Source organism: Chelonia mydas, unplaced genomic scaffold, assembly GCF_015237465.2.
Source record: "Chelonia mydas isolate rCheMyd1 unplaced genomic scaffold, rCheMyd1.pri.v2 scaffold_100_arrow_ctg1, whole genome shotgun sequence".
In the NCBI taxonomy this organism is placed as follows: domain Eukaryota; kingdom Metazoa; phylum Chordata; order Testudines; family Cheloniidae; genus Chelonia; species Chelonia mydas.
The window spans coordinates 19,543-46,661 of NW_025111237.1; the positions used below are offsets into that span (position 1 = coordinate 19,543).

The 27,119-nt window shown below is 68.0% G+C and overlaps 1 protein-coding gene across 3 annotated transcripts; it reads left to right on the forward strand.

Moving 5' to 3' along the window:
• Positions 1 to 781: 781 nt before the first annotated feature.
• Positions 782 to 25,279, forward strand: PPFIA3 (PTPRF interacting protein alpha 3; the record flags this gene model as incomplete). Of its 3 annotated transcripts, none has more annotated exon segments than XM_043537583.1 (21): positions 782 to 904; positions 8,466 to 8,774; positions 11,852 to 11,953; positions 12,178 to 12,342; positions 12,637 to 12,711; positions 12,910 to 12,990; positions 13,250 to 13,480; positions 13,737 to 13,883; positions 15,987 to 16,121; positions 16,871 to 16,954; positions 17,369 to 17,500; positions 18,475 to 18,537; positions 18,795 to 18,874; positions 21,496 to 21,622; positions 21,992 to 22,191; positions 22,740 to 22,962; positions 23,357 to 23,520; positions 23,763 to 23,908; positions 24,206 to 24,299; positions 24,395 to 24,476; positions 25,079 to 25,279. In XM_043537583.1, coding segments are annotated over 20 exon segments (2,766 nt in total), but the record flags the coding sequence as incomplete, so codon positions are not given.
• Positions 25,280 to 27,119: the final 1,840 nt, after the last annotated feature.

Consider the following 27,119-nt stretch of genomic DNA (forward strand, 5'->3'; position numbering starts at 1 on the left):
GGCAAAGGCATTTCTCTGCGTGGCGTCAGATGGCGCATTACTCTGGGCTGCCAGGATGGTGCCTTTCCCCGGGGGTTGGGGCATGTTTTAGGGGTGCACGGTTTGGTGCCTTTCTCTGGGGGGTTGAGGGTTGGTGCATTTCCCCGGGAGGTGCGGAGTAGGGGCCTTTCCCTGGGGGTTGGTGCATTTCCCCGGGGTTGGTGCATTTCCCCAGGGGTTGAGGGTTGGTGCATTTCTCTGGCGGTTGATGGATTTCTCCCGGGTTTTGTGCATTTCTTGGGGGTGCAGGGTTGGTGCATTTCCCCGGCAGCTGATGCATTTCCCTGGGGCTTGGTGCATTTCTCGGGAGTTCAGGGGTTGGTGCATTTCCATGCAGGATGGTGCATTTCTCAGGGGGGTGGTGCATTTTTCTGGGGTGCGGGGTTGGTGCATTTCTCGGGGGGTTGGTGCATATCTTGCGGGGTGCGGGGTTGGTGCATTTCTCGGGGGGTTGCTGCATCCCCCCCTCAACGGCCAGGCTTCTCGCGCCCGCCGCACACCGGATGACATCATCCTGAAAGCGAGCCCCGCCCCCGCCCTTCCTCATTGGCTCCCCCGCCCGGCAGCCCCTCCGCCATTGGCCGCCGGGCCCGGCCGCTCGGAGCCGCCCCCTCCCACCCCCGCGACTGGGCGGGGCCTCGCGGCCGCCCCGGACTCTGCCGGGCTCCCGTTGGCCGGGCGGCGCGTCACTCAGGGCTCCCTTAAAGGGGCCGGCGCCGGTGGGGCGGGGTGGGGGGCGGCGCGGAGGGGCCGGGAGCCGCGTCCGGCGGGGCTCCGGCAGCGCGGGGCGGGGGAGGGGCGCGACCCCCGGGCGTCCGCCGGCTCCGGCTCCGCAGCATCGGCACCGGCCGCCGCAGGTACCAGCGCCCCCCCCCATCTATGCACCCATCCCCCCTCCCCCTGCACCCCCCTAGCCATGCACCCTGCCCTGCACCCCCTGCACCTCCAGCCCATCCCCCCCCCATGCCCCCTGCCCTGCACCCCCCAGCCATGCACCCCCACCCATCCCCCCTGCCCTGCACCCCCAGCCCATCCCCCCTCCCTCTGTACTCCCCTAGCCATGCACCCCTGCCCCTTCATCCCCCCTGCCCTGCATCTCCACCCATCCCCCCTCCCCCTGCACCCCCCTAGCCATACACCCCGACTCCTTCATTCCCCCTGCCCTGCATCTCCACCCATCCCCCCCGCCCATCCCCCCTCCCCAGCCACGGACCCCTCCCCTTCCACCTGCATCCCCCAGCCCGTCTCCCCTGCCTGCCCCCCTAGCCTGCACATGCCCTCCCCTTCCACCTGCATCCTCCCGCATCCAGCCATGGACCCCCCCATGAACCCCTCTGCATCCCCCAGTCTATCGCCCCTCCCCTAGCTAGGCACCCCTCCCCCCACGCACATCTCCACCCCCCCCCGACAAGCAGCTGCCCCCCCAGCCATTCACCCCGCTGCACCCTCCCCCCTCGCTCCCCGACATTCTCCCAGCTCCCCCTGCCAGAGCCCCCCCAACCTCGCCCCCCCCCGCACGCACCCCTCTCCCTGCCGCAGGTAGGAGCTGGTCCAGGCCCCCCCCATCCTCCTGCTCCGGCCTCCGCAGCATCAGACCGGCAGCCACTGCAGGTAGGAGCCGGGCAGGCCCCCAGTGCCCCCCCCAGACCCTGTGTCCTCCCACTCCCCCAGCCCCTGTGTCCGCTCCCCCTGCCCCCCTCCCGCTCCCCCAGCCCCTGTGTGCGACCCCTCGTCTGGCCCCTGTGTGCGCCCCCCTCGTCCGTCCGTCCCCCCCCCCGCTCCTCCTGGCCCTGCACGCGCCCCCCTGCCTGGCCCATGTGTGCGCCCCCACGCTTTTCCAGCCCCTGCCTGGCCCCTGGCTCCCCCAGCCCCTGTGTGTGCCCCCCTCCCACTCCCCTGGCCCCTGTGTCTGCCCACCTGTCTGCCCCCCCCCACTCCTCCAGGCCCTGCATGCCCCCCCCCCGAATGGTCGCTTTGTGTGCCCCCCTGCCTGCCCCCCCTGCTCCCCCAGCCTCTGTGTGCGCCCCTCTGCCTGACCCCTGCGAACCGCCCCACACTCAGCCCCTGCCTGGCCCCCTGCTCCCCGGCCCCTGCGTGCGCCCCCCTGCCTGGCTCCCCCCACTCCTCCAGGCCCTGCGTGCACCCCCCTGCCTGGCCCCCTGCTCCCCGGCCCCTGTGTGCACCATCCCTGCGTGCACGCCCCTGCTCCCCCGGCCCCTCTGCTCCCCAGCCCCTGCATGCGTCCCCCTCCCCACACCCCTGCATGCACCCCGCCCGCCTGGTCCCTCGTTCCCCAGCACTACCCCACACCCGTGCATGCGGTGCCTGGCTCCCCAGCCCCTGCCGGTTCCCCCCTGCTCCCCAACGCCCCCCCCAGCAGCTGGTGCACCCTGCCCCCTAGCCCGACCCTCCCTCTGCCTGCGCCCCCCATTCCTCCCCCTGCCCGCACCCAGCCGCAGGTGTGAGCTGCAACCCCTGCCCCACATCTTCCTGTCCCGGCCTCCCCAGGCCCCACCCCAGGTACTGGCTGGGCGAGCCCCCAGGACAGCCCCCGTCCATGTCTCCCCTCACCTGTGCCTGCCATCCCCTGCCCAGCTGCCCCCCTCAGCCCCCCCACTCTTTCCCTGTCATACCGTCCCCCCCACCTCCTCCATCCCCCTGCCAACACCCCCGCCCCCCTCTCTGCTTCATTCCCCCCTGGTCTCTGACTCCTAGCCTCTGTCCTCAGTCCACCACCCCCACCGCGCCTGGGGGCCCTGCGTCTCCCCCCCCCCATGGATGGGGGGGGCTGGATCTCCCCATGTGCCTGGGGGAACCCCTCTGTCCCCTTCCAGGAGTCCATCCCCAAAATCCATGGGTGTGGGGGCAGGGCAGCTGGACTGTGGGGCTCGGGGGGGGATCCCAGCTGAACCTGCGGGTGGGGGGGCATGCTTCAGGGGGGCTGGACAGTTCTTCCGTCCCTTCCCCCAACTACATTGTCTTCCTGGGGGGCAGGGAGAGCCCCCCCCAGATTTTCTCTTCACTCTGGTGGGTCAGAGCTGCCCCCTCCCCACCCCCACAGATCCATTCCCAGTCTGTGGGGCACAAACCGCCTGACACCCCCACCGCTGGGTGCATGACGGGGCTGCAGGGTCTGGCCCAGCGGGGCCCTGGCATGTGTGTGTGCGGCCCGTGTGCCCCACTCCGGCCGTGCGACCCACGGGGCGCCACGGACGCTGTGGGTGCCACCTGGGCCGGGCTGCTCTGTGGCGGGCACGTGACCGCACACGCCAACACACGTGTTGGGGGTGGCTGGGACCCCTTCCCCCCCCACCCCCCGTGGAAGTTGGCGTGGTTTCCCCGGTCAGGGCCATGGGGGGAGAAGGGGTTTGGCCCGAGGGCCCGTGAGAGGCGTGTCAGGGCGTGTGTTGGCGTGTCGGGGCGTGTGTTGGTGTGTGTCTGTGCACAAGTACCGTCTGAGTGTGTCTGTGCCGGGGGGGGGGGGGCACCAGTCCTGTCGCTGTCTATAAATATCCCAGACGAGGTGTCTGCGGGCGCAGGCCCTGCAGCTGGGAGGAGGGGGGCGCTGGGTGTGTTTGTGTGTTGGGTTATTGCCTTTTGCCCGGGTGTTGCAGCCTGTTTGGGTGTTGCACTGTTGCGTTGTGTTGGTCGTATGTTGTGTGGTGTGTTGCCGTGTGTGTGTGTAGCGCTGGGGGTCTTTCCTTGGGGGTGGGTGTTGCATTGTCGATAGTGTGTGTTGTGGTGCACTGTTGCACCGTGGCTGTGTGTCGCGTTGTGTCGGGAGCGGGTGGTGCTCTGTGTGTGGTCCAGTGTTGTGTTGTGTGTGCACGTAGCGCTGTGTGTTTTGTTGTGTCGGGAGCGGGTGTTGCATTGCACTGTTGAATGGTGGACGGGTGTTGCGTTGTGTCTGTAGCCTGTTGTGTTGTGTCTGTTACAGTATGTGTGTGTGTCGCACTGTTGCATTATGGACGGGTGTTGCACCGTGGCTGTGTGTTGCATTGGGACGGGAGCGGGTGAGGCTGTGTGCATGGCCCACGGTTGCATTTGTGTGTGTGTAGCCCTGTGTGTCGCATTGTGTCGGGAGTGGGTGGTGCTGTGTGTGTTGCATTGCACTGTTGCATTGTGGATGGGTGTTGCATTGTGTCTGTAGCATGTGGTGTTGTCTGTTACTGTGTGTGTGTCATACTGTTGCACTGTGGCTATGTGTCATGTTGTGTCTGGAGCGTGTGAGGCCGTGCGCGTGGCCCAGTGTCGCGTTGTGAGTGTTGTGTTGTGTCTGGAGCGTGTGAGGCCGTGTGCGTGGCCCAGTGTCGCGTTGTGTGTGTGTCGTGTTGTGTCTGGAGCGTGTGAGGCTGTGTGCATGGCCCAGTGTCGCGTTATGTGTGTGTGTCATGTTGTGTCTGGAGCGTGTGAGGCCGTGCGCGTGGCCCAGTGTCGCGTTGTGTGTGTTGTGTTGTGTCAGGAGCGTGTGAGGCCGGGTGCGTGGCCCAGTGTCGCGTTGTGTGTGTGTGTTGTGTTGTGTCTGGAGCGTGTGAGGCTGTGTGCGTGGCCCAGTGTCGCGTTGTGTGTGTGTGTTGTGTTGTGTCTGGAGCGTGTGAGGCCGTGTGCGTGGCCCAGTGTCGCGTTGTGTGTTGTGTTGTGTCTGGAGCGTGTGAGGCCGGGCGCGTGGCCCAGTGTCGGGTTGTTGGGAGCGGGTGAGGCCGTGTGCGTGGCCCAGTGTCGCGTTGTGTGTGTCGTGTTGTGTCTGGAGCGTGTGAGGCCGGGCGCGTGGCCCAGTGTCGGGTTGTCAGGAGCGGGTGAGGCCGGGCGCGTGGCCCAGTGTCGTGTTGTGTCTGGAGCGGGTGAGGCCGGGCGCGTGGCCCAGTGTCGGGTTGTGAGTGTGTCGCGTTGTGTCGGGAGCGTGTGAGGCCGGGCGTGTGGCCCAGTGTCGGGTTGTTGGGAGCGGGTGAGGCCGTGTGCGTGGCCCAGTGTCGCGTTGTGTGTGTCGTGTTGTGTCTGGAGCGTGTGAGGCCGGGCGCGTGGCCCTGTGTCGGGTTGTGAGTGTGTCGCGTTGTGTCGGGAGCGTGTGAGGCCGGGCGCGTGGCCCAGTGTCGGGTTGTCAGGAGCGGGTGAGGCCGGGCGCGTGGCCCAGTGTCGGGTTGTCGGGAGCGGGCGAGGCCGTGTGCCTGGCCCAGTGTCGCGTTGTGTGTGTGTTGTGTTGTGTCTGGAGCGGGTGAGGCCGGGCGCGTGGCCCAGTGTTGGGTTGTCGGGAGCGGGTGAGGCCGGGCGCGTGGCCCAGTGTCGGGTTGTTGGGAGCGGGTGAGGCCGGGCGCGTGGCCCAGTGTTGCGTTGTGTGTGTGTTGTGTTGTGTCTGGAGCGGGTGAGGCCGGGCACGTGGCCCAGTGTCGGGTTGTCGGGAGCGGGTGAGGCCGGGCACGTGGCCCAGTGTCGGGTTGTTGGGAGCGGGTGAGGCCGGGCGCGTGGCCCAGTGTCGGGTTGTCGGGAGCGGGCGAGGCCGTGTGCCTGGCCCAGTGTCGCGTTGTGTGTGTGTTGTGTTGTGTCTGGAGCGGGTGAGGCCGGGCGCGTGGCCCAGTGTCGGGTTGTCGGGAGCGGGTGAGGCCGGGCGCGTGGCCCGTTGTCGGGAGCGGGTGAGGCCGTGTGCCTGGCCCAGTGTCGCGTTGTGTGTGTGTTGTGTTGTGTCTGGAGCGGGTGAGGCCGGGCGCGTGGCCCAGTGTCGGGTTGTCGGGAGCGGGTGAGGCCGGGCGCGTGGCCCAGTGTCGGGTTGTCGGGAGCGGGTGAGGCCGGGCGCGTGGCCCAGTGTTGCGTTGTGTGTGTGTTGTGTTGTGTCTGGAGCGGGTGAGGCCGGGCGCGTGGCCCAGTGTCGGGTTGTCGGGAGCGGGTGAGGCCGTGTGCCTGGCCCAGTGTCGCGTTGTGTGTGTGTTGTGTTGTGTCTGGAGCGTGTGAGGCCGGGCGCGTGGCCCAGTGTCGGGTTGTCAGGAGCGGGTGAGGCCGGGCGCGTGGCCCAGTGTCGTGTTGTGTCTGGAGCGGGTGAGGCCGGGCGCGTGGCCCAGTGTCGGGTTGTGAGTGTGTCGCGTTGTGTCGGGAGCGTGTGAGGCCGGGCGTGTGGCCCAGTGTCGGGTTGTCAGGAGCGGGTGAGGCCGTGTGCGTGGCCCAGTGTCGCGTTGTGTGTGTCGTGTTGTGTCTGGAGCGTGTGAGGCCGGGCGCGTGGCCCAGTGTCGGGTTGTCAGGAGCGGGTGAGGCCGGGCGCGTGGCCCAGTGTCGTGTTGTGTCTGGAGCGGGTGAGGCCGGGCGCGTGGCCCAGTGTCGGGTTGTGAGTGTGTCGCGTTGTGTCGGGAGCGTGTGAGGCCGGGCGTGTGGCCCAGTGTCGGGTTGTCAGGAGCGGGTGAGGCCGTGTGCGTGGCCCAGTGTCGCGTTGTGTGTGTCGTGTTGTGTCTGGAGCGTGTGAGGCCGGGCGCGTGGCCCTGTGTCGGGTTGTGAGTGTGTCGCGTTGTGTCGGGAGCGTGTGAGGCCGGGCGCGTGGCCCAGTGTCGGGTTGTCAGGAGCGGGTGAGGCCGGGCGCGTGGCCCAGTGTCGGGTTGTCGGGAGCGGGCGAGGCCGTGTGCCTGGCCCAGTGTCGCGTTGTGTGTGTGTTGTGTTGTGTCTGGAGCGGGTGAGGCCGGGCGCGTGGCCCAGTGTTGGGTTGTCGGGAGCGGGTGAGGCCGGGCGCGTGGCCCAGTGTCGGGTTGTTGGGAGCGGGTGAGGCCGGGCGCGTGGCCCAGTGTTGCGTTGTGTGTGTGTTGTGTTGTGTCTGGAGCGGGTGAGGCCGGGCGCGTGGCCCAGTGTCGGGTTGTCGGGAGCGGGTGAGGCCGGGCGCGTGGCCCAGTGTCGGGTTGTTGGGAGCGGGTGAGGCCGGGCGCGTGGCCCAGTGTCGGGTTGTCGGGAGCGGGCGAGGCCGTGTGCCTGGCCCAGTGTCGCGTTGTGTGTGTGTTGTGTTGTGTCTGGAGCGGGTGAGGCCGGGCGCGTGGCCCAGTGTCGGGTTGTCGGGAGCGGGTGAGGCCGGGCGCGTGGCCCGTTGTCGGGAGCGGGTGAGGCCGTGTGCCTGGCCCAGTGTCGCGTTGTGTGTGTGTTGTGTTGTGTCTGGAGCGGGTGAGGCCGGGCGCGTGGCCCAGTGTCGGGTTGTCGGGAGCGGGTGAGGCCGGGCGCGTGGCCCAGTGTCGGGTTGTCGGGAGCGGGTGAGGCCGGGCGCGTGGCCCAGTGTTGCGTTGTGTGTGTGTTGTGTTGTGTCTGGAGCGGGTGAGGCCGGGCGCGTGGCCCAGTGTCGGGTTGTCGGGAGCGGGTGAGGCCGTGTGCCTGGCCCAGTGTCGCGTTGTGTGTGTGTTGTGTTGTGTCTGGAGCGGGTGAGGCCGGGCGCGTGGCCCAGTGTCGGGTTGTTGGGAGCGGGTGAGGCCGTGCGCGTGGCCCAGTGTCGGGTTGTCGGGAGCGGGCGAGGCCGGGCGCGTGGCCCAGTGTCGGGTTGTCGGGAGCGGGCGAGGCCGTGTGCCTGGCCCAGTGTCGCGTTGTGTGTGTGTTGTGTTGTGTCTGGAGCGCGTGAGGCCGTGCGCGTGGCCCAGTGTCGGGTTGTCGGGAGCGGGCGAGGCCGGGTGTGTTGCGTGGGGGAGCGAGTCCTGCTCCTGGCAGGCAGAAGCGGGCGTCTGGCTTTGCTGACAGCTCTGCCGCCGTGTGTGGGTCTGTTGTGCTGTGTGGAGGGGGGCCGGGTGCGTGTTCCCCAGGTATCGGGGAGGGGGAGATACCCAGCAGGTTGGGCCCAGGGTGTTCCCAGCCCTCCCCTGCCCCAGGTGAGGAGGCTGCTGGACCAGCTCCTACCCTGGGGGGCTGGGGCAGGAAGGGGTTTATAACCCCCCCATGGCAGCCATGACCCCCCCCCATGGGGGTTGTCACCAGCTGTTGGGGGAGGGGCCCAGCTTTTACTCCTTATAATGAACCTCCCCCCCAGTGTTTATGTGAGAGCGGGCAGAGCTGGCCACGCTGCCCCACAAAAACCCACAGTGGGGCCTTGGGCCCGATGGGGGGGGTGCGATAGTTTTAAATTAATGTGGTTTTTTAGTAAGGGACCTCCCCCCCCTTTCTACGCCCCACCGAAACTTAGGGAGAGAACCCAGGCATCCTGGCGCCCAGCCCCCCCCCTGCCCTAACCACTAGACCCCACTCCCCTCCCAGAGCCATGGAGAGAACCCAGGCGTCCTGGCTCTCAGCCCCCCCTTGCCCTAACCACTAGACCCCACTGCCCTCCCAGAGCCATGGAGAGAACCCAGGAGTCCTGGCTCCCAGCCCACCCTGATCTAACCACTAGACCCTCCTCCCCTCCCAGCGCTGGGATAGAACCCAGGCATCCGAGTTCTGTCTCATTCTTTCTTCCCCCCCTCGTTCACCCCCCCCCCACCGATAGGTCGGGGCACTGAGCCCCCCGCCCAGCCCCACCCCCCGCGGCGCCCCCCCGGGGCCTGCCCCGCCCCCCAGGCAGGATGATGTGCGAAGTGATGCCCACCATCAGCGAGGACAGCCGCCGGGGCTCGGCCTACGGGCCCGAGGACGCCAACTTCGAGCAGCTGATGGTCAACATGCTGACGGAGCGGGAGCGGCTGCTGGAGACGCTGCGGGACACGCAGGACAGCCTGGGCACGGCCCAGCTGCGGCTCCGCGAGCTGGCCCACGAGAAGGAGTCGCTGCAGAGACAGCTGAGCATCGCCTTGCCCCAGGTCAGCGCCCGGCGGGGGGCTGCAGGGCGGGAGTGAGGGGCACCGGCAGGGCTGGGGGGGCAGGGGGCTGCGGGGCAGGAGTGAGGGGCACCGGCAGGGCTGCGGGGGCAGGGCTGGGCTAGCAGGGGGCTGTGGGGTGGGAGCGAGGGGCACCGGCAGGGCTGCGGGGGCAGGGCTGGGCTAGCAGGGGGTTATGGGGCGGGAGCGAGGGGCACCGGCAGGGCTGCGGGGGCAGGGCTGGGCTTGCAGGGGGTTATGGGGTGGGAGCGAGGGGCACCGGCAGGGCTGGGCTAGCAGGGGGCTGTGGGGCGGGAGCGAGGGGCACCAGCAGGGCTGTGGGGGCAGGGCTGGGCTAGCAGGGGGGTTATGGGGCGGGAGTGAGGGGCACTGGCAGAGGTTGGCCGGTACAGCGTAGACCAGCCCCGCCAGCCGGGCAAGCTCCCGCGGCGGCAGAAACGTGTCTGCGCTAGGGTGGATGCGGGCAGAGGTCGGGCGGTAATGCCGCCCTGCCCACCCCAGCCGTGCCAGCGACTCCGCAGCTCCGCTCCCCCCGCCGATCCCCTCACCGCTGTCGGGCCGGGACGTAGGCGGCAGGGTCTAGTGGTTAGCGAGCTGGAAAGACCTGCAGGTTTGAGCCCCGCGGGGTCATGCCCGTACCCCTGTCCTCGGCGTGGTTTGGTGGGACGCTGAGCTCAGGGCCGGCCCCTACCCGTTGGATCAGCGGCTGGTGTTTGCCTTGCTTGGTTCTGGCCACCAGCCCCACCCTGGACGACGTGCCCATCCGTCTGGGGCGTGGGCGGCGGGGGTTGAGCCCCGGGTAGGGAACAGGTTGATCTGTCGTCGGATTCGCTAGGGAGCCGGTGCCTGGGTTGGCGGGAACGTCCGTCCCTGTGGGGACGGGGACCTGGCTGGCGACGCGGGTCTCGCCTGGCTTTTTGTCACCTGGCTTTGGTTTCCCGAGACGGCTCCTGTGCCCGCTGGACAGGTGGGACCCGGTCCCACGCTGCTGGGCCGGCGGAGGATGCGGGTAACGCTGGGAGGGGGGACGGGACGTGACGCCCGGGGAGGTGCGTCGTGGTGCGAGGACTGGCCGTTCCAGCAGAGCTGTCCCCCGCGCTTGGTTCGCTCCCTCCGGCTGGCCGCTGGGCTGAGGGCAGCCCGCGGAGGGGAGGCTGTGACGAAGCAGCGGTTTCCTGTAATGTTTGTGTCACACCTAGGTGTGCCTCAGTTTCCCTCCGTGCGTTGCCTTGCTCCCCAAGCGGGGTGTGAAAAGGTTAACACAGGGCCGGAGGGGTGGCTCAAACCCAAACCAGCAGGTTCCAGTGAGACAAAGAGACGCCCCAAGGACCGGACGCTCCAGGAGGGCGCCCGGCGGGCAGGACCTGGGAAGGGAGCTGGAGAACCGGGGCTCAGGGACTGGAAGTGGGGCGCCCGTTTCGGAGGAGTTTGGACCTGTCAGACAAAGGCGGGGACAGAGTGGGAGCCGGAGGCCGACCCAGCTCGGCCCGGCCCATCACGGTGCTAGATCACGGGTCAAACTCTGCCTGTCGGTGCCAGCCCGCGGAGCAGGTGCCGGCTTGGCCACATCTCGCTCCGGGACGGCGGGGATGACCGGGTTGAACCGTGGGCCGAACACGGCCCGCCCAAGCCGTGGCTGGCTCAGTGCTCCGGCCTTGGGCGGCTTCTCTAAATCTTTGGGGTTGGTAAGAGCCTGGGCCGGAGCCGGGCCCCCTCGAGGGCTGTTTTGGTGGCGAGTTGGAATAGAGCCGCGGCTTTGATGGTTCGAAACCAGGCGCGGTTTTCGAGCTCGGCGTAAAGGCCACGGCGAGTTTTGTGCCTCTCTCGGCCTGTCCCGGCGTGGAAAGAGCCGCTCGGGATGGTCCGAAGAAACGGGACTGGTGCCGCAGCAGGCCGGGCCGAGCCATCCCATAACACGTCCTCGGGGAGACGCTGGAACCTGGCCGGGGCGTCCGCTCGGCCGAAGGGCATCAGGGCCGAGTGAAACTGGCCGTGGTGGGTCCTCGGCGCCGTTCTCCGTCCATCACCTGCCCTGATCCACCGCGGGCCTGGCCGGGGGAATATCGGGGCGGTATTCGCCGCAGGTCCTCTGATTCTCCTGGCTTGGCCCCGACACGGCAGCGGGTTCCCTGTCTCCGCCGGCGGGACGCCGAGGATCTGCGGGAACGCGGCGAGTTTTCCTGGGGACGGACGTCCCCCGAGGTGTGGGTGTGACGCTCCTGGCGGAGCCCGGCCTACGCCCCGCGCCGGGTGTGAGATCCGGCCTTCGAGCCGACCCGTCCTCTCGCAGACTGCTCGGCCGCATCTCGCCAAGCCTCCGACGGTGCCCTGGGGACCCGGGTCCGTCTTGCCGGCCCGGTGAGGGTCAGCGGTAGCTGGTCCCGTGTGCCCCCATCCCAGCACCCTGCAGGTGACTCCTCATCCCAGGGGTGCGGTCGCTGACCCTGGGTCCGTCGCGCCTTCGATCTCAAGCTGGTTCCGTAGCAAACGAGGCGACGGTTCGTTAAAGGAAGCTGGCGAGTTGTCCCGGGGGGGGGGAAAGAGGGCACGCGACTGTGGCTCTTGGCGGGAGCTGGCCCCAGCGGGAGCCGGGTTCGAGTTCTGGTTGATCCCACCCACCCACACTGAGAGCACGCTTGTCTGGCCGTGCCCCAGCCCGGTGCAGATACCCGGGGGCAGGGGGAGGCCCAGTGTCTCCCCACGTTTTGCCCCTTCTGATCCCCCCCCGCCCCCCCCCCAAACCACCAGGGTTTTGGCCCCTCGGTCCCTGGGCCGGTCCCTGGGCCGTTCCCTGCAGTTATGGGGCTGATCGGATTCCTGGGCCTGGCTGTGCTGGGAGAGGGGATGATGCGTGGCGGGGGGAGCACAGGCAGGGCTGGGGGCAGTTTTCTGGCTTGTGGGGGGGGGCAGAGGCAGGCAGGGGAGGATTCCCTGTGGGGGGGTGCGGGAGGCTCCCTGTGGGCCCAGGATAAAGTGCAGCTGGAATTTTGCAGTTTTTAACCCTGCAGTGTGTCGTCCCGTCCCCCCCCCCCCGTCTGTCCGTCCATGTCCCCCCCCAGGAGTTCGCGGCGCTGACCAAGGAGCTGAACGCCTGCCGGGAGCAGCTGCTGGAGCGGGAGGAGGAGATTTCAGAGCTGAAAGCCGAGCGCAATAACACGCGGGTGAGGGGTCCCGTCCCCCCAGGGTCCGTCCAGCCGTTCCCACCTCCCTTGCGGGGGGCCGGGGGTGGGGGGCGGGCAATGTCTGTGTCTGTCCATCCGTGGTTGATTCCCGGGGACTGGGGGGCGGGGGGGTGTCTGTCAGTCCGTGCTGCGGCCGGGGGGAGGGATGGGGGGGGGTCTGTCCGTCCGTCCCTCAACATACACACACACACACCCCCCCGCAGCTGCTGCTGGAGCACCTGGAGTGCCTGGTGTCGCGGCACGAGCGGTCGCTCCGCATGACCGTGGTGAAGCGCCAGGCCCAGTCCCCGGCCGGCGTCTCCAGCGAGGTCGAGGTGCTGAAGGCTCTGAAGTCCCTCTTCGAGCACCACAAGGCGCTGGATGAGAAGGTGGGGGGGGGCATGGCTGGGGGGGGTCGGGCTCTGGGTGTGAGTGGAGGCCTGGTTGGGGGTAGGGAGTTGGGCTTTTCGGGGGGTCTGGTTGGGTGCTGGGGTGGGGGTGGGGGTCTGGCTGGGGGGAGGGTCGGGGTCTGGGGGGGCCTGGTTGGGCAGTCAGGCTCTAGGTGTGATGGGGGGCAGGGGAGTTGGGCTCTGGGGTGTGGGTGGGGGTAGGGTGTTGGGCTCGGGCGGGGGGTGAGGGCTGGTCTGATCACAGCCCACTCCCCCCCCCACCCCCCTTTGCAGGTCCGGGAGCGGCTGCGGGTGGCCCTGGAGCGGGTCGCGGTGCTGGAGGAGGAGCTGGAAATGTCCAACCAAGAGGTACGGGCACCCGGGGGGGCAGGAGGGGGCCAGCAGTCCCTGCCTAAAGCTGAATGAGTCACGGGTGGGGGGGAGGGGGGCACTCCCAGGCCAGGGCACTGCTGCGGGAAAGCTCGCAGCACCCAGGAGTGCCCCGGGTCGGGGGAGGGGCATGGCACTGCTGGGGGAAGTTCACGGCTCTGATGTCTCCCCCGCCAGTCCCTGTCCTTGCGGGAGCAGCTCGCCCGGCGTCGGTCTGGCCTCCAGGACGTGCCGAAGGAGGGGGACGCCCCGACCTGTGTGAGAGGGGCCGGGGGAGCGGTGGGGGGAGGTTCTGGGGGGAGCTGGGGCTCAAGGGGGAGCATTGGGGGGGGTTGTGGGGCTGGGTGGGGGAGCGCTTGAGGGCTGGAGATATTGGGCAGGCTCTGGGGGGGTCTGGGGGACTCAGTGGGAGGGGCGGGGATGCTGCGGATATTGGGGGTGCAGTGGGGCCTGTTGGGGGGGGCTCTGGGGTTCTTTGGGGGGGCCCCCGCATCCCTAACGTCTCCCCCCCCCCCAGGCGGTGGTGGCAGCGGCCAACGGGGCGGGGCCCCCCGAGGGGTGGGCGGGGCGGGCGCCGGAGCCGGAGGAGCTGCTCGAGCGCCAGCGGGAGGAGCTGGCCCAGCTGCGGGAGCGGCTCCGGCTCCTCTGCCGGCAGCTGGCGGAGCTGGAGGAGGAGCTGGCGGCCGCCCGGCGCGACCTGGCCAAGGCCCAGGAGGGCAACGCCAAGCTGCAGCGGGACCTCAAGGAGGTGAGCCCCCCCCCCCCCGAACCCCTTCCAGGCCCAAGAGCCCCCCAGGATCCTCGCCCACAAGGCAGGGAGCCCCCCAGCCCCGTGGCAGGGTGGGGCAGGGACCCCTTAAGCCACTGGAGCCCCCAGAGTCCCCCTGGGGCATCGGGGCTGGCCCTGGCTTGGGGTGGGGGGATGCTGTGGCTGGCCCCGGAGGGGGGAGGGAAATCTGTCAGGCCCCCCCCCACACCAGCCTGCCCCCCCCTCCACCCGCCAGGCGCTGGCGCAGCGGGAGGACATGGAGGAGCGGATCACCACGCTGGAGAAACGGTACCTGAGTGCCCAGCGCGAAGCCACGTCCCTGCACGACGCCAACGACAAGCTGGAGAGCGAGCTGGCCTGCAAGGAGTCGCTGTACCGCCAGGTCAGAGCGCCCCCCACTGCCCCCCCCCCGAACCCCCTGGAATCCCCCCCCATGTACTCTGCAAGGAGTCGCTGTACCGCCAGGTCAGAGCCCCCCCCTGCTGCCCCCCAGAACCCCCTAGAATCCCCCCCCATGAACCCTGCCAGGAGTCGCTGTACCGCCAGGTCAGAGCCCCCCCTGCTGCCCCCCCAAACCCCCTAGAATCCCCCCCCATGAACCCTGCAAGGAGTCGCTGTACCGCCAGGTCAGAGCCCCCCCCTGCTGCCCCCCAGAACCCCCTAGAATCCCCCCCCATGAACCCTGCCAGGAGTCGCTGTACCGCCAGGTCAGAGCCCCCCCCTGCTGCCCCCCAGAACCCCCTAGAATCCCCCCCCATGAACCCTGCAAGGAGTCGCTGTACCGCCAGGTCAGAGCCCCCCCTGCTGCCCCCCCAAACCCCCTGGAATCCCCCCCCATGTACCCTGCAATGAGTCGCTGTACCGCCAGGTCAGAGCCCCCCCCCCCCGCTGCCCCCCCCGAACCTCCTGGAATCCCCCCCCATGAACCCTGCCAGGAGTCGCTGTACCGCCAGGTCAGAGCCCCCCCAGGGCCCCCCCGAACCCCCTGGAATCCCCCCCATGTACCCTGCCAGGAGTCGCTGTACCGCCAGGTCAGAGCCCCCCCCGCTGCCCCCCCCCCCGAACCTCCTGGAATCCCCCCCCATGTACCCTGCCAGGAGTCGCTGTACCGCCAGGTCAGAGCCCCCCCCGCTGCCCCCCCCCGAACCTCCTGGAATCCCCCCCCATGAACCCTGCCAGGAGTCGCTGTACCGCCAGGTCAGAGCCCCCCCTGCTGCCCCCCCGAACCTCCTGGAATCCCCCCCCATGAACCCTGCCAGGAGTCGCTGTACCGCCAGGTCAGAGCCCCCCCTGCTGCCCCCCCGAACCCCCTGGAATCCCCCCCCATGAACCCTGCCAGGAGTCGCTGTACCGCCAGGTCAGAGCCCCCCCTGCTGCCCCCCCGAACCCCCTGGAATCCCCCCCCCATGAACCCTGCAAGGAGTCGCTGTACCGCCAGGTCAGAGCCCCCCCCAGGGTCCCCCCTGCTGCCCCCCCAAACCCCCTGGAATCCCCCCCCATGTACCCTGCAAGGAGTCGCTGTACCGCCAGATCAGAGCCCCCCCAGGGCCCCCCCTGCTGTCCCCAGAACCCCCCTGGGACCCCCCCATCTGCCCTGCAAGGAGTCAGGGTACCGCCAGGTCAGAGCCCCCCACTGCTGCCCCCTGGAAACCCCTCCCAATGAGCCCTGCAAGGAGTCGCTGTGCTGCCAGGTAAGAGCCCCCTCACTGTCCCCCCAGGGTCCCCCACAACCCCCCACTTCCCACTTCCACCAGAACCCCCCAGCGTCCCCCAATATTCCAAGCAAGGAGTCGCCGTACTGCCAGGTGCCTGCCCCCACCCACCCGCAAGCAGAAGTTCTTAGGGCTGGACTAACCCTGGGGGGGGGGGTCTCTGACTCTTGGTGCCCCCCCCCGAGCGAGGAGAAGGGGGTGGGGGGGTCTCTGACTCTCGGTGCCCCCCAGAGCGAGGAGAAGGGGCGGGGGGGCTGTGGGGGGGTCTCTGACTCTCGGTGCCCCCCAGAGCGAGGAGAAGGGGCGGGGGGGCTGTGGGGGGGGTCTCTGACTCTCGGTGCCCCCCCCAGAGTGAGGAGAAGGGGCGGGGGGGCTGTGGGGGGGTCTCTGACTCTCGGTGCCCCCCCAGAGCGAGGAGAAGGGGCGGGGGGGCTGTGGGGGGGGTCTCTGACTCTCGGTGCCCCCCCCCCAGAGTGAGGAGAAGGGGCGGGGGGGCTGTGGGGGGGTCTCTGACTCTCGGTGCCCCCCCCCCCCAGAGCGAGGAGAAGGGCAGGGGGGGCTGTGGGGGGGGTCTCTGACTCTCGGTGCCCCCCAGAGCGAGGAGAAGGGGCGGGGGGGCTGTGGGGGGGGTCTCTGACTCTCGGTGCCCCCCAGAGCGAGGAGAAGGGGCGGGGGGGCTGTGGGGGGGGTCTCTGACTCTCGGTGCCCCCCAGAGTGAGGAGAAGGGGCGGGGGGGCTGTGGGGGGGGTCTCTGACTCTCGGTGCCCCCCCAGAGCGAGGAGAAGGGGCGCCAGCTGCAGGAGTGGCTGGAGGACGCCAAGGCGAAGCTCCAGCAAACGCTGCAACGGGCCGAGACGCTGCCCGAGATCGAAGCCCAGCTGGCCCAGCGCGTGGCCGCCCTCAGCAAGGTGGGGGGAGGGCGGGGGGGGCAGGAAGGGGGGCAGTGGCAAGGGGGGGTTGTGGGAGTGGAGGGGCAGGAAGGGGGAGGGGGCAGTACAGCGTGTGGTTGGGGGGGTCGTGGCGGGGGGGCAGGAAGGGGGGGCAGTGGTGGGGGAGGGGGCAGTACAGTGGGTGGCTGGGGGGTCGTGGGAGTGGGGGGGCAAGAAGGGGGGCAGTGGCAAGGGGAGGTCGTGGGAGTGGGGGGCAGGAAGGAGGGCATGAAGGGGGAGGGGGCAGTAGAGTGGGTGGTTGGGGGGGTCATGGCAGTGGGGGGGCAGGAAGGGGGACAGTGGCGGGGGAGGGGGCAGTACAGCGGGTGGCTGGGGGGATCATGGCAGTGGGGGGGCAGGAAGGGGGGCAATGGCGGGGGAGGGGGCAGTACAGCGGGTGGCTGGGGAGGTCGTGGGGGGGCAGGAAGGGGGGCAGTGGTGGGGGAGGGGGCAGTACAGCGGGTGGCTGGGGAGGTCGTGGGAGTTGGGGGGGCAGGAAAGGGGGCAGTGGCAAGGGAGGGTCATGGGAGTGGGGGGCAGGAAGGGGGGGCAGTGGCGGGGGAGGGGGCAGTACAGCGGGTGGCTGGGGGGGTCGTGGCAGTGGGGGATGAGCCCACCCCCTGGTCGGCTAGAGCGGGGACCCGGGCGACAGCTCCTCTTCCCCCCGCCCCCCGGCCAGGCCCCGGAGAGCGGGGCTGCGTGGCTGAGTCCCCCCCGTCCCCCCCCAGGCCGAGGAGCGCCACGGGAATTTCGAGGAGCGCCTGCGCCAGCTGGAGGCGCAGCTGGAGGAGAAGAACCAGGAGCTGCAGCGGGTGAGGGGGGGACCGGGGGGGTGTCGCAGGACTCCTGGGTTCTCCACCCAGCTCTGCTGCCCCCCCCCCGTCCCTGGGAGTTTGGAGGGGACTGGGGGTGGGGGGGAGGTGGTGAGATGCGGGGGCCCTCTGTGGGTTGCTCTCCAAGTGGGGGAGACGTATTCTGGGGGGTGCTCTGTGTCCCCAGGGGGGAGGAGCTGTCTGACCATGGGGCAGGTGCTCATGGGAGGGGCGGGGCCTGTCCCCAGCTCTGGGCGGGGCTTCGGGTTATGGGGGGGGCCCTCTGGGGCATGGGGGCGGGGGGCACAGGGAGGTGGGGGGCTGCAGGGTGGGGTGGTGGGGGGCCTGCAGGGAGGTGGGGGGGGGCTCTGGGCCATGGGAGGGGGACCCCCGTGACCCCCCCGCCCCCCCCAGGCCCGGCAGCGGGAGAAGATGAACGACGAACACAACAAGCGGCTCTCGGAGACGGTCGACAAGCTGCTGTCGGAGTCCAATGAGCGGCTGCAGCTGCACCTCAAGGAGCGAATGGGGGCCCTGGAGGAGAAGGTGGGGCTGCGGGTCGGGAGTGAGGGGCACCAGCGGGGCTGGGCGGGCAGGGGGCTGCGGGTCGGGAGTGAGGGGCGCTGGCAGGGCTGGGGGGGGGTCAGGGCTGGGCTAGTAGGGGGCTGCGGGTTGGGAGTGAGGGGCACTGGCGGGGCTGGGGGGGGTCAGGGCCGGGCTGGCAGGGGGCTGCAGGTCGGGAGTGAGGGGCACCGGCGGGGCTGGGGTGGGGTCAGGGCTGGGCTGGCAGGGGGCTGCGGGTTGGGAGTGAGGGGCGCTGGCAGTGCTGGGGGGGGTCAGGGCCGGGCTAGTAGGGGGCTGCAGGTCGGGAGTGAGGGGCGCTGGCGGGGCTGAGGGGGGGGTCAGGGCTGGGCTGGCAGGGGGCTGCGGGTCGGGAGTGAGGGGCGCCGGCAGGGCTGTGGGGGGTCAGGGCTGGGCTGGCAGGGGGCTGCGGGTCGGGAGTGAGGGGCACCGGCGGGGCTGGGGGGGGGTCAGGGCTGGGCTGGCAGGGGGCTGAGGGTCGGGAGTGAGGGGCGCCGGCGGAGCTGAGGGGGGGGTCAGGGCTGGGCTGGCAGGGGGCTGCGGGTCGGGAGTGAGGGGCACTGGCAGGGCTGTGGGGGGTCAGGGCCGGGCTAGCAGGGGCTGCGGGTCGGGAGTGAGGGGCACCGGCAGTCCTGGGGGGGCCCAGGGCTGGGCTAGCCGGGGGCTGCGGCAGATCTCAGAGGGGGTCTGGGGGCTGCGGGCCGGGAGTGAGGGGCACCGGCAGGGCTGGGGGGGCCCAGGGCTGGGCTAGCCGGGGGCTGCGGCAGATCTCAGAGGGGGTCTGGGGGCTGCGGGTCGGGAGTGAGGGGCGCCGGCGGGGCTGGGGGGGGGCAGGTGGCTGCGGGTCGGGAATGAGGGGCACCGGCAGGGCGGGGGGGTCTGGGACCTGCGGGGGGGGTTGTGTAGGGGTCCTTGGTCTCACCCCGTCTGCCCCCCAGAACACGCTGAGCGAGGAAATCGCGGACATGAAGAAGCTGCAGGACGAGCTGCTCTCGAACAAGGTATGGGGGGGGGGGGCGGGTGCTGCCTGGGGGTGCAGCTCGGGGGGGGGGGCGCGTGCTGCCTGGGGGTGGAGCTCGGGGGGGGGGGCGCGTGCTGCCTGGGGGTGCAGCTCGGGGGGGGGCTGGGCACAGCGGGCTGTGCTGGGGGGGCAGGGGGGTGCTTGGGGTGTAGGCAGAGCGGGGATCCCAGGCTGGGGGGTTCAGGGGATGGGGATCTCTGCTGCTCTGACCGTGTCCCCGCCCCCACAATCCCCTAGGATCAGCTGCTGGCCGAGATGGAACGGATGCAGATGGAAATCGACCAGCTGCGGGGCCGACCCGTCTCCTCCTACTCCAGGTAACGGACTGATACCGTGTCGGCCCCCCGGCTCCCTGGCAGACCCGGGGCGGGGGGTTACTGGGTGGGTTAAAGTGGAGGAGGGGGCATCTGAGGGCGATGGGAGGGAAGAGAGCGGCTCTTGGGGGGCGTCTCCCCAGGGGGGTTTGGTTTCCTGAGTGGGGGAGGGCGAGGTGGAGAAAAACGGATGATTTAGAAAAGAAACCAAATCCAGGTTCATCGTTGTAAAAACCAGTTGTGGTTGGAACGATAGAAACGAACGAAAACCGCGGAGCGGGACGTTCGCGGCCGAGTTTGGCCGGAAGCCGGAGCGGAGTTTGGACAGGGGTTAAAGCCGGCTGGGGGCGAAAATTCCCCTTGGTTCAGTTTTTTTGGCTAGGTCCCTTCAACGCCCAGCTCAGCCAAGGTTTGGAAACCGATGGGGGTTTGGAAAAGGAGAGTTGGTTTTCCTCTTCCCATCTCTGCCTGGAAACCCGGAGAGGGAATGAGATCCGCTCACTCCAAACACGGGACAGGCACTGGGACTGCAAACACCCGGTTCAATTCACCCGTCGCGGCTTACTAATTAATAAATGTTCAACTCAGCCCGTTTCACAAGCAAAATGGGTCTCGCGCGCAGTTTTATTTAGCTAATTTAAAAAAAAAAAAAAATGCTGGTTTGGTGCATTTTTAATTGAATCTTAATTTCAAATCTAGCTTGACACAAATCTCAAGGTTTAAAAAAAAATCTGGTAAAGAGGGAACACGTCGTTCACCGTTTTCTAAGGTCGGATGAGATGGAAAAACGACGAATCTGACTATATCTGTGTAATTGCTTAAAAACCCTGCCTAGCTACAGCCTGGGACATTTTGTGTAAAAATTTTCAGGAAATTGATTTGTGTTTGCTACAAAAATTAAAAATGCAGGGTGCAAATCAGTTTTCAGAGTAAGTATCAGGGAGCTGCTCTTGGGGGAATTCTGCGCCAAAAAATTAAAAGTTCTGTGCACAATAGTTTCAAATTCTGCAAATTTTGTCAAAATAACACAATATAATCACAGCAGTTTCAATTATTCTTGGTCATTTATTTTAGAATCTCTGTCAGCAAGTATGTCTATAACAATACAGACAACAAAAAAGATTCAGAAAATGTTTTTTGATAAATAGATTTCTTACTAGGCATATTAATACTGAACTCAGAGCAGCAATAATTCATTTAAACTACAAGACAGAACCATATTTCCCGCACCACCGAGAAGCCGTGCCAAGACTGGGGGAGTCAGGGGTAATGGAGAAGCTGAGGGAGAGGGAAGTAATTTCTGGGAAGGAGCCTGGGTGTGAACAGTATGGAACAGGTTATTTTGGGGGGTGGGGAGGGATTGTTCGGGAGCTTCCCCCATGCAGACCCTGGCTGACCCCTAGCCTCTCCCATTCAGTCAGGCAATGTGTCCCTCCACCTCCACTCAGGCACCCACTCCCCACATCCCTATGTAGCCCTGCAACCCACCCCTATCTGGCCCTGTACCTCCCTCCCCACTGTGGCCCTGTGCCTCCACTCCCATTCATCCCCTGCCCCAGTCTGTCCTAGCCCTTATGAGCCCCTGTCTGACCTCGCAACAGCCCACACTGTCTGTCTCCCCATAGCCCCTGTCTCCTGACCTGGCCCGACAGGCTCTACGAAGAAGGCTCTGCAGGCTCTTTCTCTTCCCTAGCTTGCTGGGAGCTGCTGCTTTGTTCTATTACCACAGTGCCCTCCGGTGGGCAAAAGGTGGAACTGCAGCAACTTTCAGCCGAAGCTTTTTTGAGCAAAAAAACTAAAACTATGCGCAGCTCATTCGTTCTGCGCACGCAGGAGTGAAGAGAAAAGTGAAAGCTGCGAAAAGCAGGTTTACGCTGTACGTTAGCTGTACGCGTACATCGACGCATCTGTGTCTTCCACTCCAGCACCGTATGCTAACAGAGAGTCTCGCAGTTACCAACCTTACTGTTCACGGGCTTTTCCTAACAGAATCAGTATTGTCCCACGCACTCAAGCGGTTGAAAATTCAGGGGAAAATCCATTAAAATCGCCCTTGAATAATAGCTCTTGAGAAAGCGCCGGGATTTTTCCTTAACCCCTGAAGAGACAGGGCCTCGGCCGTCACTGGGCTTGGCGGGGTCGGGTTTTTAATTTGTTTTTTAAATGTGGAATTCACGGTGAACCGAGACGGAAATTCACCGCGCAGCGACAGAAGGGGAGGTCGGGTGGCCAACGTGTTGCTTGGGCTGGAGGATCTTTCCCCGACGTGCGATGGGGGACAACTGGCGTCCGAAACGGTTTTAATTGTCTCCTGTTCGTTGCCTGACTTTCCCGCCCCTTAACCACCCATCTTTTCCCGTAGCTGTGAAAATGGGAATCGATCCAGATTGGGGAAAAAAATGCTTCAAACCTATCACCCCATCCCCACCCCCCCCCAAATTTTGCGCAACTGAGAAAATAGGGTGATGAAAATTGGGGTGTTACCCGTTGCAGCAAACTCCTCCCACGTCTGCTCCCCAGCCCCCATTGTGTCCCCTGCCTCAACCCCTGGCCAGGCGGCTCATGCAGCAGGTGGGGAAACTGAGGCAACAGCCACTGTCCTGAACACAGTACTGTTCCCGCAGGTCGCTGCCGGGCAGTGCCCTGGAGCTGCGCTATTCCCAGGCCCCCGCCCTGCCCGCGGACCCCTACGCCGGCGCCCCCCGCAGGCACAAGAAGGGGCGCTGGGCCGTCAAGGATGAAGCCACTAAGGTGATGGGGCGGTGGGGTTAGGGGGCGGGGGACTGGCTGGGTGGGGGCAGGTTTCTGGCTGCTACTAACTGTGTCCTTTATCTCCCCCGCCCCGGATCTGCCCCCACCCCCGGTGAGTACTTCGCCATCTCCTGCTATCGGGATGGAGGGCAGGGCTGGAGGGGTGCTGGGGGGCAGGGTTGAGATCACTTCCCACCCCTGGTGGCCCCCAGGAATTGGGGGTGGGGCCCTGTGCTGCGGGGCGGGGTGCTTTGGGGGTGGGCGGGGGCCTGTGCTTCAGGGGTGGGGAGGGACTGTTGTGGGGTGGGGCCTGTGCTGCAGGGCAGTTGTGGGGTCTCCCCCCATCTCCTCCTCCCCATCTCCTCGCAGGCCACCCAGGAGTGGGAGCGGGCACAGCAGGCGGGGGGGCTGGCCCAGCCTTTCGAGGGGGGGCTGGATGGGTCGGACGAGGAGGAGCGCGACCCCCTCTTCGGCTCAGCCGACCTGCTCTCGCCCAGCGGGCAGACGGACGTGCAGACACTGGCCATAATGCTGCAGGAGCAGCTCGAGGCCATCAACAAGGAGATCAAGTGAGACCCCAGCCCCACCCCCCCAAACCCCTGGGACCCACCTACCGCTCTCGGGACCCCCCCGCTGTGCGGGGACCCCATCTGAACCTCTATGGGACTGCTGCCCCCAGGGACCCCCCTGAGTGCCCCCATGAACCTCCCGGGGACCCCCTCTGAACCTCTATGGGACCGCCACCCCCTAGGACCCACTTATCGCCCCTGGGGCTCCCTGAGTGCCCCCCCCCCGAACCCGCACCCCCTGGGAACCCCACATCGCCTCAGGGACCCCATCTGAGCCCCCAGGGACCCACCTACCATCCTGAGGAAACCCCTTTGAAACTCCCAGGACCCACCTAATGCCCCGGGGATGCCCTCTGAACCTCCTTGGGACCCCCACATTGCCCTGGGAACCCCACTCCCTGGGACTCACCTGCCATCCTCGGGGACCTGCTCACATCATCCCTGGGGACCCCTTCAGTGGCTTCTCCACCCCCCATAACCACCCCACAGCCAAGGGATCCCCCTGGGGCCCCTGCGGCTGGCCCCCCCGTCACGGCTGTGCCCCCCAGGCTGATCCAGGAGGAGAAGGAGTGCACGGAGCTGCGGGCCGAGGAGATCGAGAGCCGGGTCAGCGGCTCGGCGCTGGACGGGTCCCTGGGCCGGTACCGGGCTGGCGCCTCCATCCCCCCGTCCGTCACCAGCTCCACCCTGGCCAGCCCCTCGCCCCCCAGCAGCGGGCACTCCACCCCCCGCCTGACGCCCCACAGCCCTGCCCGCGAGGGGGACAGGATGGTGAGTATCAGTTCCCCCCCCCAGGCACTGCCAGCTCCCCCACAGTGGGGTGTCCTCCTCCCACCCCCCAGGCAGATCCCCATCCCGCCCCACCCCCGGCGGCTGCGAGCTCCCCCCCGCCAGCAGGGTGTGTCCCTCCTCGGGCAGCTCCCCCTCCCCAGCAGGGTGTCTCCCCCCTGGGCACTGCCAGCTCTCCCCCCAGCAGGGTGTTGTCCCCCCCCCAGCGGGGTGTCGTTGTCCCCCACCACCAGCGGGTTTCCTTCCCACAGAGCAGGGTGTGTCCCCCCCACCAGCACCGTGAACTTCCCTACAGCAGGCCCATCCCTGCCACGGACAGGACCCCGGTGCTGCGTGCTTCCCTAAGGCAGTGCCCTGTGCTTCCACCCCCTCACAGAACCACGTGCCCAAAGAGGAGGGGCGTGGGGCGGAGGAGAAGGCCCTGGTGCCCTGTGAGGCGCTGCCCCCCGCCACCCCCCGCACGGCCCGGCTGGAGCGGGTGAGCCAGGCCCTGGCTCTGCAGGCCGGAGCCCTGGAGGACGGCCGGGACCTGAGGGCAGGGTGAGCCGGGGAGTTCTGGGATGGGGAAGCTGGGGGGAAGTGACCCGGAGGGGAGGGGGGGTTCTGGGATGGGGAAGTTGGGGGGCAGAGACCCGGCGGGGGGGGGCAGGTTTGGGGGTGGATCAGGGGGGTTCTGTCATTCACCCGGGGCAGGGACCCAGGGTGGGGCTGGGGGTGGTCAGGGGGGTGAATTATTGGGGAGCAGGGACACGGTTAGCCTGTATTGTCCCCCCCCACCCCAGGCTGCTTCCCGATGGGGCCAACAGCAGCCAGGACTCACTGCACAAATCCACCAAGAAGAAAAGCATCAAGTCGTCCATCGGGCGCCTCTTTGGGAAGAAGGAGAAGGGGCGGCTGGGCCCCCCAGGCCGCGACTCACCCTCCCTGCGTAGGTGTCCGTCCGTCTCCCACCCCTTGCGGGACCCAGGTGTCCGGTCCCCGGGATCCCCTCCCCCAACACACACACCCTGCTGCGACCCACTCGCCCCTCCCAGAGCTGGGGGGAGAACCCAGGAGTGCTGACTCCCAGCCCCCCCTGCTCTAACCCACCCAAACGCCGCTCCCCTCCCAGAGCCGGGGAGAGAACCCAGGCATCCAGGCTCCCTGGCTGGGTGCGGGGGGGTTGGGCTGGCCAGCAGTCGGGGTGCGGAGGGAGACGCTCACTTTTTCTCTCCCCTGCAACAAGCCGGGACCCCGTCGGACGAGACGTCCCCTGCGGACCCCCTGGGTCTCTCCAAGCTGGCTGGGCCGGTGGACAAGGACCGACGGAATAAGAAGAAGTGAGTGGGGGGAGGGGCAGGGGGCTATGGGCAGGGGATGGAGGGGCGGGGGGGGGGGTCCCCTCAGTCTCACCCCCCCACTCCTGCCCCCTTAGGCACGAGCTGCTGGAGGAGGCCTGTCGCCAGGGCCTTCCCTTCGCCGCCTGGGACGGACCCACCGTCGTGTCCTGGCTGGAGGTGATGGTGGCACGAGGGGGCTGGGGGAGGGGCAGCGCGCTGGGACCCAGGCATCCGGGGGAGAAGTGAGGTGGGGGACGCGAGGCTGGGACCCAGGCGTCCGGGGAAGAAGTGTTGGGCGGGGGGGGCAGCAGGCTGGGACCCAGGCATCCGGGGAAGAAGTGTCGGGGGGGGGCAGCGGGCTGGAACCCAGGCGTCCGGGGGAGAAGTGATGGGGGGGGGCGCGAGGCTGGAACCCAGGCGTCCGGGGGGAGACGTGATGGGGGGGGTGCGAGGCTGGAACCCAGGCGTCCGGGGAGAAGTGATGGGGGGGCGCGAGGCTGGAACCCAGGCATCCGGGGGAGACATGATGGGGGGGGGACGCGAGGCTGGAACCCAGGCGTCCGGGGGAGACGTGATGGGGGGGGCGCGAGGCTGGAACCCAGGCGTCTGGGGGAGACGTGATGCGGGGGGGGGGGGGGGGGGGGGCGCGAGGCTGGAACTCAGGCGTCCGGGGAAGGGGGGGAACAAGGTTGGAACCCAGGCGTCCGGGGGGGGTGAGTGGGGGGGCTCCGGGCACCCCCAGGCGCTCTAACCCCCCCCCCCCCCCCCCGCCCCGGCAGCTGTGGGTGGGGATGCCGGCCTGGTACGTGGCCGCCTGCCGGGCCAATGTGAAGAGCGGGGCCATCATGGCCAACCTGTCGGACACGGAGATCCAGCGGGAGATCGGCATCAGCAACCCGCTGCACCGGCTCAAGCTACGCCTGGCCATCCAGGAGATGGTGTCGCTCACCAGCCCCTCGGCGCCCGCCAGCACCCGCACGGTATGGCCCCCCCGAGAGCCCCCGGCGCCCTCCTCAGCTTCCATCTGCCAGCATCTGCACGGTACAGCCCCCCCCCAGCACCCCGCTTGCCCCCCTTCCACCCGCCAGCACCTGCAGGGTATGGCACCCCCCAGCACCCTGGTCCCATCAGCTTCCACCCGCCAGCACCCACACAGTACGCCCCCCCCCGAGGGTCCCCAGACCGGTTCCCCCCAGCGCCCCGCTCCCATCAGCTTCCACCTGCCAGCTCCAGGCCCCCCTCGGGTCCCCACAGTGCCCACCCCCCTTGGCTCCTGCCTGGTGCAGCCCCCCATGGCCCCACCGCCATGGTGCCCCACTGGCCTCCTGCTTGGTGCAGGCCTGCGGGTGCTCCTGCCCCACTCCCCACAGCGCCTGGAAGGCTGGGACTGTCCCCTCCTAAAGCGATTTAATGGTGAAATCTCTCTCTCGCCCACCCCGTGTCCTGCGCCCTCGTGACCCGACCCCCCCCAGTCCACGAGCAACGTGTGGATGACGCACGAGGAGGTGGAGTCGCTCACGGCCACAACGAAGCTGGTGAGTGAGAGTTGTGCACAAGGGGACACGGAGGCGAGGGAGGGGCGTTGCTGACCCTCGGGGGCTGGAGGCGCCCAGCTCTGGGGTGCGCGGCCGGGCACTAACCGCTCTCTCCACCTTCCTTCCCACTGCGCCCGCCCAGGAGAGCAAGGAGATCAGCTGGGAGCAGGTAGGGGGACGGGGCCGCTGGGCAGGAATATGGACTGTGAGGGCGTGGCCTAGGCTGGGGTGGGCGTGGCCATAGGTTTACCACATTTCAAATCTGCCCTGGGTTTCCTGTAGCCAGTTGTCCCGGAGCGGGCTGGTTCTGACGCGAACGTTTGGCCTTTGCGGGGGAACGGGGGGTATTGCGATTGCTCGCCCCGTCGCCCTGACCTCCCGTTCTTTTATATACGCCTCGCACGTCTCCTCGCTCTCGTGCGATGACACCACCCCCCCTCGCACGCACGTGGCGTGCACACACGGGGTGGGCGGACAGCTGCTGTATTTCCGACCCTTGTGAGCTGCGTATGCGGGAACGTGGCTGGGGGCGGGGCCTAGGCAGGGCAGGGGCGGGGCCAGGGGCGGGGCGTGGATATGTGAGGATGTAGCCCAGCGCTAGGCGTGGCCTACCCAGTGTGTGGGCGGAGGCTGGGCGGGGCCTAGGCAGGATGTGGGCGTGGCCGGGAGCTGGGCAGGGCCGCACGTGTGTTCTATGTCACTCATGTTTCTAGGTCAGTCCTTGGTTTTCCTACCCAGCCAATCGCAGCTCTCTGAGCCATGGGGCATCCCACTGTCCCTGTGTCATGGGGGGAGAAAGGAGGGATGGACTGTCCCATTGTCCCTGTTTTGAGGGGGAGGGATGGACTGTTCCACTGTCCCTGTTGGCTGGAGGGGGGGAGGAAAGAGGGATGGACTGTCCCATTGTCCCTGTTTTGGGGGGGGAGGGATGGACTGTTCCACTGTCCCTGTTGGCGGGAGGGGGGAGGAAAGAGGGATGGACTGTCCCATTGTCCCTGTTTTGGGGGGGGAGGGATGGACTGTTCCACTGTCCCTGTTGGCGGGAGGGGGGAGGAAAGAGGGATGGACTGTCCCATTGTCCCTGTTTTGGGGGGGGAGGGATGGACTGTTCCACTGTCCCTGTTGGCGGGAGGGGGGAGGAAAGAGGGATGGACTGTCCCATTGCCCCAGTTTCGGGGACGAGGACAGGGCGGGGGGGGAGGAGGGCTACATTGTCCCACTGTCAGGGGGGTGGTCTTTTTGGCAGTACCCTGCACATTAGCCCTCCCTGCAATCTGTGTTGGTA